The 12074-nt window shown below is 40.4% G+C and overlaps 1 protein-coding gene across 1 annotated transcript; it reads left to right on the top strand.

Annotated features, from left to right (window-relative positions):
- The first annotated feature begins 4590 nt into the window (after window positions 1-4590).
- Window positions 4591-5627, top strand: LOC133085347 (olfactory receptor 5AU1). The gene is given in 2 exon segments (XM_061182336.1): window positions 4591-4840; window positions 4842-5627. Coding segments are annotated over 2 exon segments (936 nt in total). The 5' UTR covers window positions 4591-4690.
- The last annotated feature ends 6447 nt before the right edge of the window (window positions 5628-12074 follow it).

Below are 12074 nucleotides of genomic sequence, written 5' to 3'. Positions count from 1 at the left end.
GTTCCCCAAAGTAATTTTAATGTGAAACAAGCTAACAGATGCAAATAAAGGGCAAAAATTCCTTTACTGTAAGTAAAGGATGTGAGAAATCAACTGAATAAAGATACCTGCATGGAGAAGAAGATACAGCAGCACTCTATCAAAGTGACAATTATCTCTGGCTTTCAGGGCTCAACAAAGGCTGCCTATGATACCATCTGATTGGGGTGAGGCTCCCATCCCATCCTTGGCAAAGTTGCCTTTCACAGGGTTCGTTTGATTTCTGCCTAGCCCATACCAGCTCTTCTGATAAAGCCCCCAAATATTTCTGAATGCTTACTGTGTGTCAAGGTACATCTGAAATCAATTTTCCAGGCATATCATCATCCTAGAAGACCAAGATTTCAGGTCTGCCTGGGGAAATTCTGCAAATGTAATGGTGCAGAAAAGTTGGGAATAAAGGGTTAGCAGTAAAGAAATGAAAAAAGATACACCATGCTGAGTAAACAAAATAAAACTGTAGTGACAGTATTAATTTCAGAAAAGTATGTTTCAGAGCCAAAATATTAGCGGGCATAAAGAAGGTCATTTTATAACGTAAGTGGGGAAATTTATCAAGAGGACATAACAATCTTAAATGTTTATGCACCTCATAACAAAATTTCAAAATACATGAAGCAAAACTGAAAAACAGCAAGGAGAAATCAACAAATTCACAATTACAGTTAGAGATTTCAATATACTCCCCTTTCAACTCTTGATAGAACAAGTAGGCAGAAAATTAGAAAGGATATAGTAGACTTGAACAACACTATCAAGGAATATGACCTAACTGACAATGATAGACCACTTGACCTAACAACAGCAGAATATAATTCTTTTCAAGTGGTCATGGGACATTCATCAAAATACACCATATTCTGGGTGGGCCATAAACAAGTCTCAATAAATTCAAAAGCATTCAAGGCATACAAAGTATGTTCTCTGATCACATGCTATCAAATTAGAAATCAATAACCGAAAGATCCCTAGAAAATCCCCGAGTATTTGTTAAGTAAATCACATACCTCTAATTTTATTATGATCTTGATGGGCATAGAGGTCCTCAGCTGTAATCTAGGTCCCAGTGTACATTGGGTAACTGGAATAAAAGAAAGAAAAACTGTAAAAACTTGGTTTTCCAGTGTAGAAGAAATACAGATAATAATTACACAAGAGTTCAGTTTGGGGTTGAGGTAGAGAAGTCCTTTGGGGCTAATGATCAGTGTATTGTCAGGGATCTGGTGTGGAACCATTCCCTCCATTTCCAGTTTCCCAATCACCAGATTCCTCAAGGGTAGAGGAGCTAGTAACTTTGCAAACACGTTAATGGATCTACATGGGGCCAGTTATTCTCACTTCCTCACCTGCCTGTTAAGCCCTCATCAATGAACACATCGTCCTCCCCAGCTCTGACCTGATGGGCCACCCAGGGGAAAAGATGGCTCTGGGGTGTCTCTTCCCCGTGCAGGATCAGCTGTGAGTGCCTCTCAGGGAGGGGGCTGCCTCCCTCCCCTCACCACGTGAGAGGTTAATGTCAGTAGCAGGCTCTGATCCCCAGACTCAGTCTATGGACCGAATGAGTCTGGCTTTGTCTTTACTGTTTTTCTAATGAAGGCTTGTGTTCTGACCCCAGAGCAACAGCTCTGCCACCAAGTCACATGCTTTGTTGGAATTAAATGGTTTGCTTAAGGACATCTCAAGCAACCTTGAAGGAGGAAATTCGCTGGTGTTTGATTATCACCAGGTAATACTCAGATTTCTGGGAATTGTTAACTACTGACACATATTCTGGAAGGAAGAGAATGTCCAGGACAACCATCCTACCCCACAGGCTGATCTGATTTTCCAGGACATGGAGAATTCTAGCAACTTAGAAAGGATATTTATATGTGGCTCAGGGGAAGTTACCCCATGGTTTAGTGTTTCTTAAAGTATGGTTCAGCAACCACCTGTTTCAGATTCACCAGATTTGGGGGCCTGGCTATAGACTTACTGGCTCCCATTTTCTGAGGTTGGGACCTGGAATCTGCACAGAAACAAGCTTCTCCAGTGAACCTTGGGCAGCGCACCTTAATGTTTAAGACCATTGCTTTGGATCATTGTTGCTCAGAGATACTGGCTGCTCCCTCTGACTGCCGGCTCTCCGTTGTACTCCCACTCTGCTAGCCCAAGGAGGAGGGCAAAGAAGCAGGTAGAAATAAAATCCCTTGCTTACTTCTCCCTCATCTACAGGCCCCAGGCACCTGCTCTCACTCCTAAACACTCCACTCCACAATCCGTTTCCATATGATAAGACCACTCAAATTTTCTTCCTCATTTTCATTCACAGGTACAAACTGCAGCCAACAGAAATAGTGGTTACTCCAGCATCCTTTGAAAGACTGTCAGAGATGTCAATTTCTCCACAATCTCTTGCTTGACTAACTCTCTATATTCTGAATAGTTTTGAATTTAGTGCAGGCTGGTGGAGAGAGATGAGAGAGGAAAGAGGAGAAGAAGAGAAAGAGAGTAGATTTAAAGCAAGTAATAAATCAGAGGCTCTGATCAGCTACCCATTGTATTAACCACCACCCTACCCTACCCTACCCTATTCCAACCCACCTCCCTGCCTGAGTGTTGGCCACATTCCTTCTCTTCTCTGCTTTTGTCCATTCTTTTAATCAGAGAGGTACTTGCAGACCCATTACCCACACTGAAACAGTCAACTGAGGAAGAAGATGTGAAGCTGCGTCTTAAGAAGTTCTACTTCACTCTTAACAACAATTCCTCAACTTCCTTGAAGTTCCTGTAAATTATTCCATCCTGGGATTTTTACAGTCAATTCTTTGAAGTCCTTGTAATTTGCCTTGAAGCTGAGTTGGCTTTTGACACCAATAGGGCCAATGACATTTGCAACCCAAATCTAGGGCTGTCCACACTCCTGCAATAATGGGGTTTATTATAAACTAGAAACTGTTGGGTTAAGAATGGCTGAATGTTACATCTCAGTGACCAGATAAATCAGTCATGCTCCACGTGCTCTGAAAGAAGTTACTGAGGCTCCAATTTGGTATTCAAATTTGCCCTCGTGTTTTGTGTCTTAACTTCATTAGGGCATGTTACCTCTTCGGGCATTACAATGCTTTCTTCTTGTCACCATTCACCACTCACAGTGTTCTATCAACAGCCATAGTGCCTTCATTACCTACTTGACAGGTAAATTTAGTTATCCATATGTCCAGAGTCTTCCGCTGCTCTGGCAGTTTGCTGATTCTGGCAAGTCTGCCAGTGGGATAAACTAGAATCTTTTGCCTGTTCATTACAACTCTTTCCTCTCTGGAATCCTCCCAACATCTTTCACAGCTGTATTATTCATTTACTCTCCTCAAGGCAGAAGGAGGGGGCTCAATTTTGTCCCTTTCTATCCTACCCCAATCACATCTGCTGGTTTCAAAATCTTCACAGCTGAAGATCCTCACCAAAGAGCACAGGGTACTTAACTGACTCCAGAGCCCAGAGGTAATTCAGGAACAGAGCAGCCAATGCAGCAGAAGAGAGTGTGGTGCTTAGGTGATGCATCATGGCTTTGTTCATTCTCTGAATAGAAAAGGCATTTTTACAAAGTCCTAGTCCTAGGGAGGGGCTGTTCCTTCCCTGCTGGCCCAACAGCCCTTGAGCACAAGGTGATTCTACTCACTGGAAACCATGGTGACTTCGTGAACGATGGGTGGCATTTTCCCTTTGGCTGATGCTCCCTAGTGCAAGGTCTCAGCCCGCTCTCTACAGCCCTACACCATCCCCATCTCTCCACATCCCGACCCCCATCACCTTTAGAGCCCATAGTAGTGCCTGGCTTGGGCCAAGTTCTGAGAGGCAATTTTATACCTGGGCCAATGAACCACCTTCAACTCCTCTAGAACACTCAGGATCCTCTGAAGGCCTGTTTAGTCACTCTTGCTTAGTACACGTGTCTCTGTCTAGTTTGTTTGGTGGTAGGTTGCTTGCCAAATCTTGTCATTGTTTCATTTATTTATTTTATTGTTGTTTAGTTTTGTGTTAGATCTATCTCCCCAACAAGAAAAATCGAAGCTAACATTCTTTCTCAATGTGCCAGGCTTTGTTCAAGTGCTTTACATGAATTAAGTCATTGAATTTTTACAACAAGCTTTTGAGATTAGTGCTATTATCCCTATTTTACCGAAAACTGAAAATCAGAGAGGTTAAGAAACATTCCCAAGTTTACACAGCTAGTTAGTAGTGAGGTCCCGGCTTGGAACCCTTGGCAGTCTGACGCCAGAGCCTGTGTGCCTAAACACAAAATATACTGTCTCTAGAATATAAACTTCCTGAGGTCAGACACTCTTGAATTCCTGACAGGAAGAACACGGAGCTAAGCATATGGCAGACAGTCAATAAATACTTGGTAAGTAACTGTTTCATTATTTAGAATTTTTTAAGATCCCTAAGAGAGCAAACTGTGTATATTTCTTTTATATTTTCCATTGCTGCTCAAGTCATGCTTCCTAACTAACCAACCAGCCAAGTAGTGGAGAACTTCTCTATGACAAAGTTCTATCAACAGTCTTCAGAAGGCTGTCCTTAGGGCAGAACGAAACCAGTGAGAGCCCCTGTGTGTTTCACCTCATTTCTGGTGGTCCTCTCTTTCCACACCGCAGAGCACTGGAGAAATATGGAAGGGGCAAACCTGAGCCGAGGGATTGAGTTTGAGCTCTTGGGCCTCACCAGTGACCCCTGGCTCCAGACGCTGCTCTTCATGGTCTTCCTGGGCATGTACACTATCACGCTGCTGGGGAATCTGATCATGTCCATTATGATCCACGCTGAGTGCCACCTTGCACACACCCGTGTACTCCTTTCTGAAGAGCCTCTCCTTCTCGGATTTCTGCCACTCCTCCACAGTTGTCCCCCAGACCCTGGTGAACTTCTTAGCCAAGAGGAAGGTGATCTCTTATCCCGGCTGCATGGCTCAGATGTTTTTCTATGTGGGTTTTGCCACCAGTGAGTGCTATCTCGTTGCTGCCATGGCCTACAACCGCTATGCGGCTATTTGTAACCCCCTGCTCTACCCAACTGCCACGTCTCCTGAGGTCTGTGCCTCTCTGATTGTGGGCTCCTACCGTGCAGGATTCCTCAGTTCTCTAATCCACACGAGCTGTATCTTTAGTCTGAAATTCTGTGGTGCCCACGTGGTCACTCACTTCTTCTGTGATGGAGCGCCCATCCTGTCTCCGTCACGTGTGGACACTTCGCTGTGTGAAATCCTGCTCTTCATTTTTGCTGGTTTCAACCTTTTGAGCTGTACCCTCACCATCTTGGTCTCCTACCTCTTCATTCTCATCACCATCCTGAGAAGGAACTCAGCCCAGGGCAGGTTCAAGGCCTTTTCCGCCTGTGCTTCCCACTTCACTGCTGTGTGCCTCTTCTATGGCACAACACTTTTCATGTACCTGCGCCCCAGGTCCAGCCACTCCCTGACCCAAGACCGCAAGGTTGCTGTGATCTACACAGTGGTGATCCCAATGCTGAACCCCCTTATCTACTCTTTGAGAAACAAGGATGTGAAAGAAGCTTTAAGAAAGGTTTGGGGAAGGAAAATAATGGAATGATCTTCTCAGTTCATCACCACATATCTTTAGAAAACTGAGGGTACTTTATGTAGTGCCAACCTGAGTACAATCCCATGCTCACCCCTTCTTTACAGGGGACACTCTCTGGTCTGCAGGTGCTTCTGTATCTACCTGCCACAGAAAGAATTGATGGTGTCATAGAGACTAAAAAGAAGCAAGGAGGGTTGGCTTGTTGCATAATTGGACCCACTGGCAATATTTAGTCATGCCTTTGTTCAGATGCTTCATTCATATTTCCATGTTTGTGAATATTTTAGTTTATTATTACAAACTGACATTTATATTCTTCATAATGAAATTCTTCCCTTGACTAACTTGAAGACCTTCACTTCTTGGGGAAATCCTCCCCATTCTTTACAATCTCTTCTTTGTAAAGGCTGACTCCTTGACTTAAACAAACTTTTTTTGATTGACTAATTATTTGAATGATACTGTAACAACAATTTCAAAAGCTCAGAGGATGTTCTATTGTCTTTACTGACTTTTTTTCCTGGCCAAATAGCTACTTAGTCACTTCCAAACTGGATAAACTTGAGCAAGTTACTTAGCTTTTCTGAGCCACAGATATCTCATCTTTTAATTGGTGTGAGTTTTAAACTAAGCATTCAATTAGATATTGCAGGTAAATCATTCAGCCCAAGATAGGCATTTGTGGACTTCCCTGGTGGTCCAGCAATTAAGACTCTGCACTTCCACTGCAGGGGGAACGGGTTTGGTCCCTGGTCGGGGAACTAAGATCCTGCATGCCACACGCCCCATCTTTTTCTTTCTATCAGCCCCTAAGTTCTCACAAAGTGAGAGAGAGGAATACATGTTCTGCCATTCACAAAGGTTTGTTGTCCCTGCTTGGTTCTTGGTAGTTTATAAGTTGTGATTGAATCAAATTAAATCTTTTTAAATAAGAAGAATCACATAGGGGGAGCTCAATCAAACATAATATTCCTGGGCTCTCTGGGCTCATTGACACACTTGAGGAAAATAAATCAGGCATGCTTGGCTAGTCCCCTGACAAGGGGAGACCTGCCTCGGTCCGGTGCTTCCATGACTGGGTCAGCAAGGTCTGCCTAACTCTGGAGTTTAGTTTCCAAAGTCCATTTCCCACAAATGCAATCCATGAACTCTAATCTAGCCTTTAATGGTAATATGATTGATATTTTCCTCCCTGATTACATCTTATGCTTTTTCTACATTGTTCAGAATCACGAGGGAAAGAATGGTGCTATATATATTGACACACCCACACAAAGATCCTGACACTGAACTTGTTCCTGAATTTTAATGGAAATTTCACCTTTTATTGTAGAGTTTACTGTTAGCCTTCAATAATGAATGTTGATCATATTTAAATATAGTGACTTTTTTTTAGTGTTAATTAGAGATTTTCTTAGTGGCAGTGTAGTCTAGCTGATAAGGATGTGGGCTCTAGAGCAACACAACCTTTCTTCAAATCCTGGCTCCATCATTTCCTATATGTGGGACATTATTTAACCTCTCTGAGTTCAAATTTTCTCTTTTGTAAAAGAGCAATAATAATGACTGTAGCAATACTGTTGTTAGGAAAATTAAGTACGTTAATGCAAACAAAGCACTTAGAACCGATGCCTGGCACAGAGCAAGCACTTAAACATTAGCTGTTATTATTAGAAACGGCTGCTGACAATGCCTTATATCACTCTTGATATAATCATGTGATCTTCCTCCTTTATTTTGTTCCCATGGTGAATTGAAGACATAGATTTTCTAATGTTAAACTATTATTGTTTCCTGGAATCCTACTTAGTCATGAAATGATTTTCTTTTAATAGACTGTTGGATTTGATTTGCAAAGATTTTATTTAGACTCTTTGCATCTGTATTCAAAGATAAAGTTGATCTATTATCTTTTTGTATTATCTTTATTATGTTTTAATATTAAGTGTAAGCTACTCTTATAAAATGTATTTTAAGTTCTTCTTTTCCTATAGTGTGGAATAATTTAAATAAGATAGGAATATCTGTTCTTTAAAAATGATATATGCTCTGCTATAAAACCATCTGAGACTGGTGTGTTTTTAAAAGGTAGATCTTTAATTACTCTTCCAATTTCTTATATGATTATTGGTTTCATTTTAGGTTTTTTCCCTGCTTATTAAGTCAGTTTCATCATTTGTATTTTGCTCAAAAATTGTTTCCTTCTTCTATGTTTTCAAATTTATTGCCATGAGTTGCACTAACATTCTCTTATAATTTTTGTATTTGTTCTTTAGGTCAGTAACATCTGCACTTACTCTTCTAAGTCTCTCCAGAGAGTTTGTTCCATTTTTTAGGACAATCCAAAAAAAGATCCTCTACCACAAAATGAGAGAAATGGATTAAGTGGTCTGTAAGGATCTTCTGGACTCTAACATTCTATGAGATAAACATTTGAAGAAAGACAATGTTGAGGAAGGATTAAACACGTATACTGCCTAGATTCCAATCCCAGATCTGTCACTCACTAGCAATGTAAACTTGGGGAAGTTCTTTTACCTCTCTCTGCTAAGTTTTTCTCATTTGGGAAATAGAAGTAACAATAAAAGCTATCTCATGTATAAAACTGTTGTGAAAATTAAATGACATAATACTTATACTTGTGGAATTTAAATGACGTAATATCTAAAACATTGTCTCACACATAGTAAACCTTTCCTAAGTCTGTATTAGCTACTTTTATTTCTTTTGTGTGTTTCTGTGGTTATATTACCTTACACATTCTTCATATATTTGTGTGTTTTATTTTCCTTAATAATGCTTAACAGAAGATTTTATCAACCTTTTAAAACATTCTGTTTTCTCGTTTTTCTTCTTATTTCTACAATGTATCAGCTTCCCATTTTATTAATGTCAGGTTTCTTTATTAATTCCTTCTTTCTGTTTTCTTTTCATTTATTTTGTTTTTTTTGTCATGTTATCGTTATTAAATACTGAAAATCCACAAAAGAATATTTTAAACGTATTCATGTCTATCTACCATACAGTGATTAAAAATAAAATGCAGGGCTTCCCTGGTGGCGCAGTGGTTGAGGGTCTGCCTGCCGGTGCAGGGGACGCGGGTTCGGGCTCTGGTCTGGGAGGATCTCACATGCCACGGAGCGGCTGGGCCCGTGAGCCGCAGCTGCTGAGCCTGCGTGTCTGGAGCCTGTGCTCTGCAACAAGAGAGGCTGCAGTGGTGAGAGGCCCGCGCACCGCGATGGGGAGTGGCCCCCGCTTGCCGCAGCTAGAGAAGGCTCTCGCACAGGGACAAAGACCCAACACAGCCAAAAATAAAATAAAATAAATAAATAAAAAATGATAATAAAAATAAAGGAATTCCTTTAAAAAATAAATAAATAAATAAATAAATTAAATAAAATGCAGTCACTCACAATCCAGCTAAAGAGACAATATTACTGATTCACTAAGAACTATTCTTGTTTATCTTCTAGTGAAACCACTAGGTGGCATTTCAGGGGGGGGCTCTGGTCCTTTATGTCTCCGTGCAGAAAGAATTCAAAGCAAAGTGATTTATTAGAATAGGACGCTTGTAAGGCTTACAAGCAGACAGGCGAGCATTGTGCTGCCCTGAGTACTTAGTGGGCTACAGTTTTATAATCAAAGGAAAAGTGGGGAGGGGGAAAATACCACCTTCTTCCTCATTCTTGAGTAGATGTCACGCTTCCATCATCATCTCCTCCTCCAGGTTGGGCAGGGGAGATTTCTTGTCCCTACATGGTCAAGCCAGGACTGTCATGGCATTATGGAAAAATTATTTCAGGTCTCAGTATAGTAAGGGTCTTTCACTTTGAAATGTCACCTTTCCATAAATTATTGTTTTTTATGTGTGCAGAGAGCATGTCCTAGGAGTCATTAACTTACCGAGCTCACTGGGCAGGATGTGGGTCTCATGCCACCATTGTTTTATTGTTTGGGGGCATGTCTCGTGCTTCTGTTGCATGGTTTTGTTGCTAAGCAAGCCTGCTTGATTTTGTGGTTAAGCAAACCTGCTTTCTTGAGTGATCATTAACTTACACGGATCTCCCATACTTTTTCTTTATTTACAATTCCCTAGTGGAATTAACTATTTAATCACCTACTTTGTCCCTTTACTCTGTCCCTATCACTAGGGGGTGCTTATTCATAAGTTACATCTTTTTGTTTTTTAGTTTTTTGTATGCTGAAAACTAATCTTTTGTTGGTTAAATGTGTGGCAAGTATCTTCACCTAGTTATGTCTTCTGAATATGTTATTTATTTTTACTTTCTTTATGATGTGTTGATTAACAGAAGTTCTTAATTTTACTATGAGCAGATTTAGCAATACTTTCTTTTCTGGTTTGAATTTTTTTAATGTGTATCTTAAGAATCTTTCCCAAATGTAAAATCATAAAGATATTCTCTTATGTTTTCTTCTAAATGTTTTTAAAAGTTTTGCCTTCACATTTGTTTTGTTGTTAGGTTGGGATTAATTTTCTTTTTTTCAAAGTCGATACCCAATTGTCCCAGACCATTTCTTGCATAGGCACTCAATACCTTATGGATCTGCAATGCCAGTTCTGTCATAAATCAAATTCCACATATGCATGAGTCCTTTTCTTGGTTCTCTATTCTGTTTTATTGGTCCATTTGTATTTCTCTGCACTGATACCACACTGTCTTAATTACTTTCTTTACAATAAATCTGTATCTTGTGAGCACATATTCCCCCTCCCCCCATTTTCTATATTTTCTTTTTGTCTTTACCTTTTAACAGGTTTATTATGATGCGTCTGTTTTTGAATCTCTTTGCATTTATCCTAGTTGGAATTCAATAAATTTCTTGGGTGTGTAGATTAGTATTTTCATCAAATTTGAGAATGTTTAATCCATTATTTCTTTGTATATTTTTTCTTCTCCATTCTCTCACTCCTCTTCTGTTTGTACTCCAAGTATGCATATGCTGGTGCCCTTAAGTATGCCTCACATTTTCTGAGTCTCTGTTTATTTTTCTTCACTTTTTTTCTCTCTGTTCTTTGGATTACAAAATCTCTATCAATCCGTCTTCAAATCACTGATTCTTCTGCTAATTTAAAGATACCATTGGGCTTCTCTAGGAAATTTTTCATTTCAGTTATTTTACTTTTCAACTTCAGAATTTCCATTTGGTTCTTTTTTGTAATTTCTATCTATTTATATCCTCTACTTGATGAGAAATTGTCATCATACAATCCTTTACTTCTTTAATCATGACTTTTTTTGGTTCTTTGAATATATCTACAATAGCTGCTGCTAAGTCTTTGGTTGCTAAGCCCATTATCTGGGCCTGCTCATAGGCAGTTTCTGTTGCCTCCCCCTCCCCAACCCCACCCTCGGCCCTGCACGTATGAGTCGCAATTTCCTTTTCTTTACATTTCTCATAATTTTGTTGTTGTTGTTGAAAACTGGATGTTTGAGAGGATAAAGCAATTCTGGATATTAATTTCATCCTCCCCATCCAAGGCGTGTTGTTGTTGGTTTGTTTAGTGACTTGGCTGGATTATTTTGAGGATGTCTATTTCCTCCACAGCATATAGCCTCTGATGTCACACCCTGAAGAGTGCAGGCTTAGGAATATGTATAATCATCTTGGGTGTTTTTAGCAGGGCTCTTTTTGACTGTGTCCCTTATCTCTCTATTCAGCTGTCTGCCTCTATATCATACCCAGCTCATAGGCTTCACTAATTGGTGGCTGATTGCTTTATTGTTTTTGACAATGCCCTAAGGCATAAATTCTTCCAGTCAATTAAATTCAGGCCTCTTCCTACAGGTGGTTTTGAGGCCAGTCTTTTGGTTTGTTCTGAGGAGTCTTTATAGCTGTCTCTTTCCGTGATTCTGGTAAACTAGCTGGCCTACAGTTTACTTTGTTCCTTTCATGGAGCTTCCAGCCACCTCTTAATGGCTTACAATTTAAATCTCCATTGTTTTTGACCCTCAGCCTTGAAATTCCTCACATTATTTTTGATGCTATTGTGAATGGGATCACTTTACTTCTTTTTCACATAATTCATTGTTAGTGTATGGAAATGCTACTTATTTTTGCATGTTAATTTTGCATCCTGGGTTTCCCTGGTGGCGCAGTGGTTAAAAATCCGCCTGTCAATGCAGGGGACACGGGTTCAAGCCCTGGTCTGGGAAGATCCCACATCCCACATGCTGCAGAGCAACTAAGCCTGTGTGCCACAACTACTGAGCCCGTGTGCCGCAACTACTGAAGCCCGCGCGCCTAGAGCCTGTGCTCCGCAACAAGAGAAGCCACCGCAATGAGAAGCCTGCGCACCGCAACAAAGAGCAGCCCCCACTTGCCACAATTAGAGAAAGCCCATGCACAGCAACAAAGACCCAACGCAGCCAAAAATAAATAAAAATAAAATAAATTTATAAAAAAAAATTTTGCATCCTGCACCTTTACTGAATT

The sequence above is a fragment of the Eubalaena glacialis genome, chromosome 2, assembly GCF_028564815.1.
Source record: "Eubalaena glacialis isolate mEubGla1 chromosome 2, mEubGla1.1.hap2.+ XY, whole genome shotgun sequence".
Lineage (NCBI taxonomy): Eukaryota > Metazoa > Chordata > Mammalia > Artiodactyla > Balaenidae > Eubalaena > Eubalaena glacialis.
The sequence above is the reverse complement of the archived record's forward strand: the minus strand, read 5'-3'. Positions and strand labels throughout refer to the sequence as shown.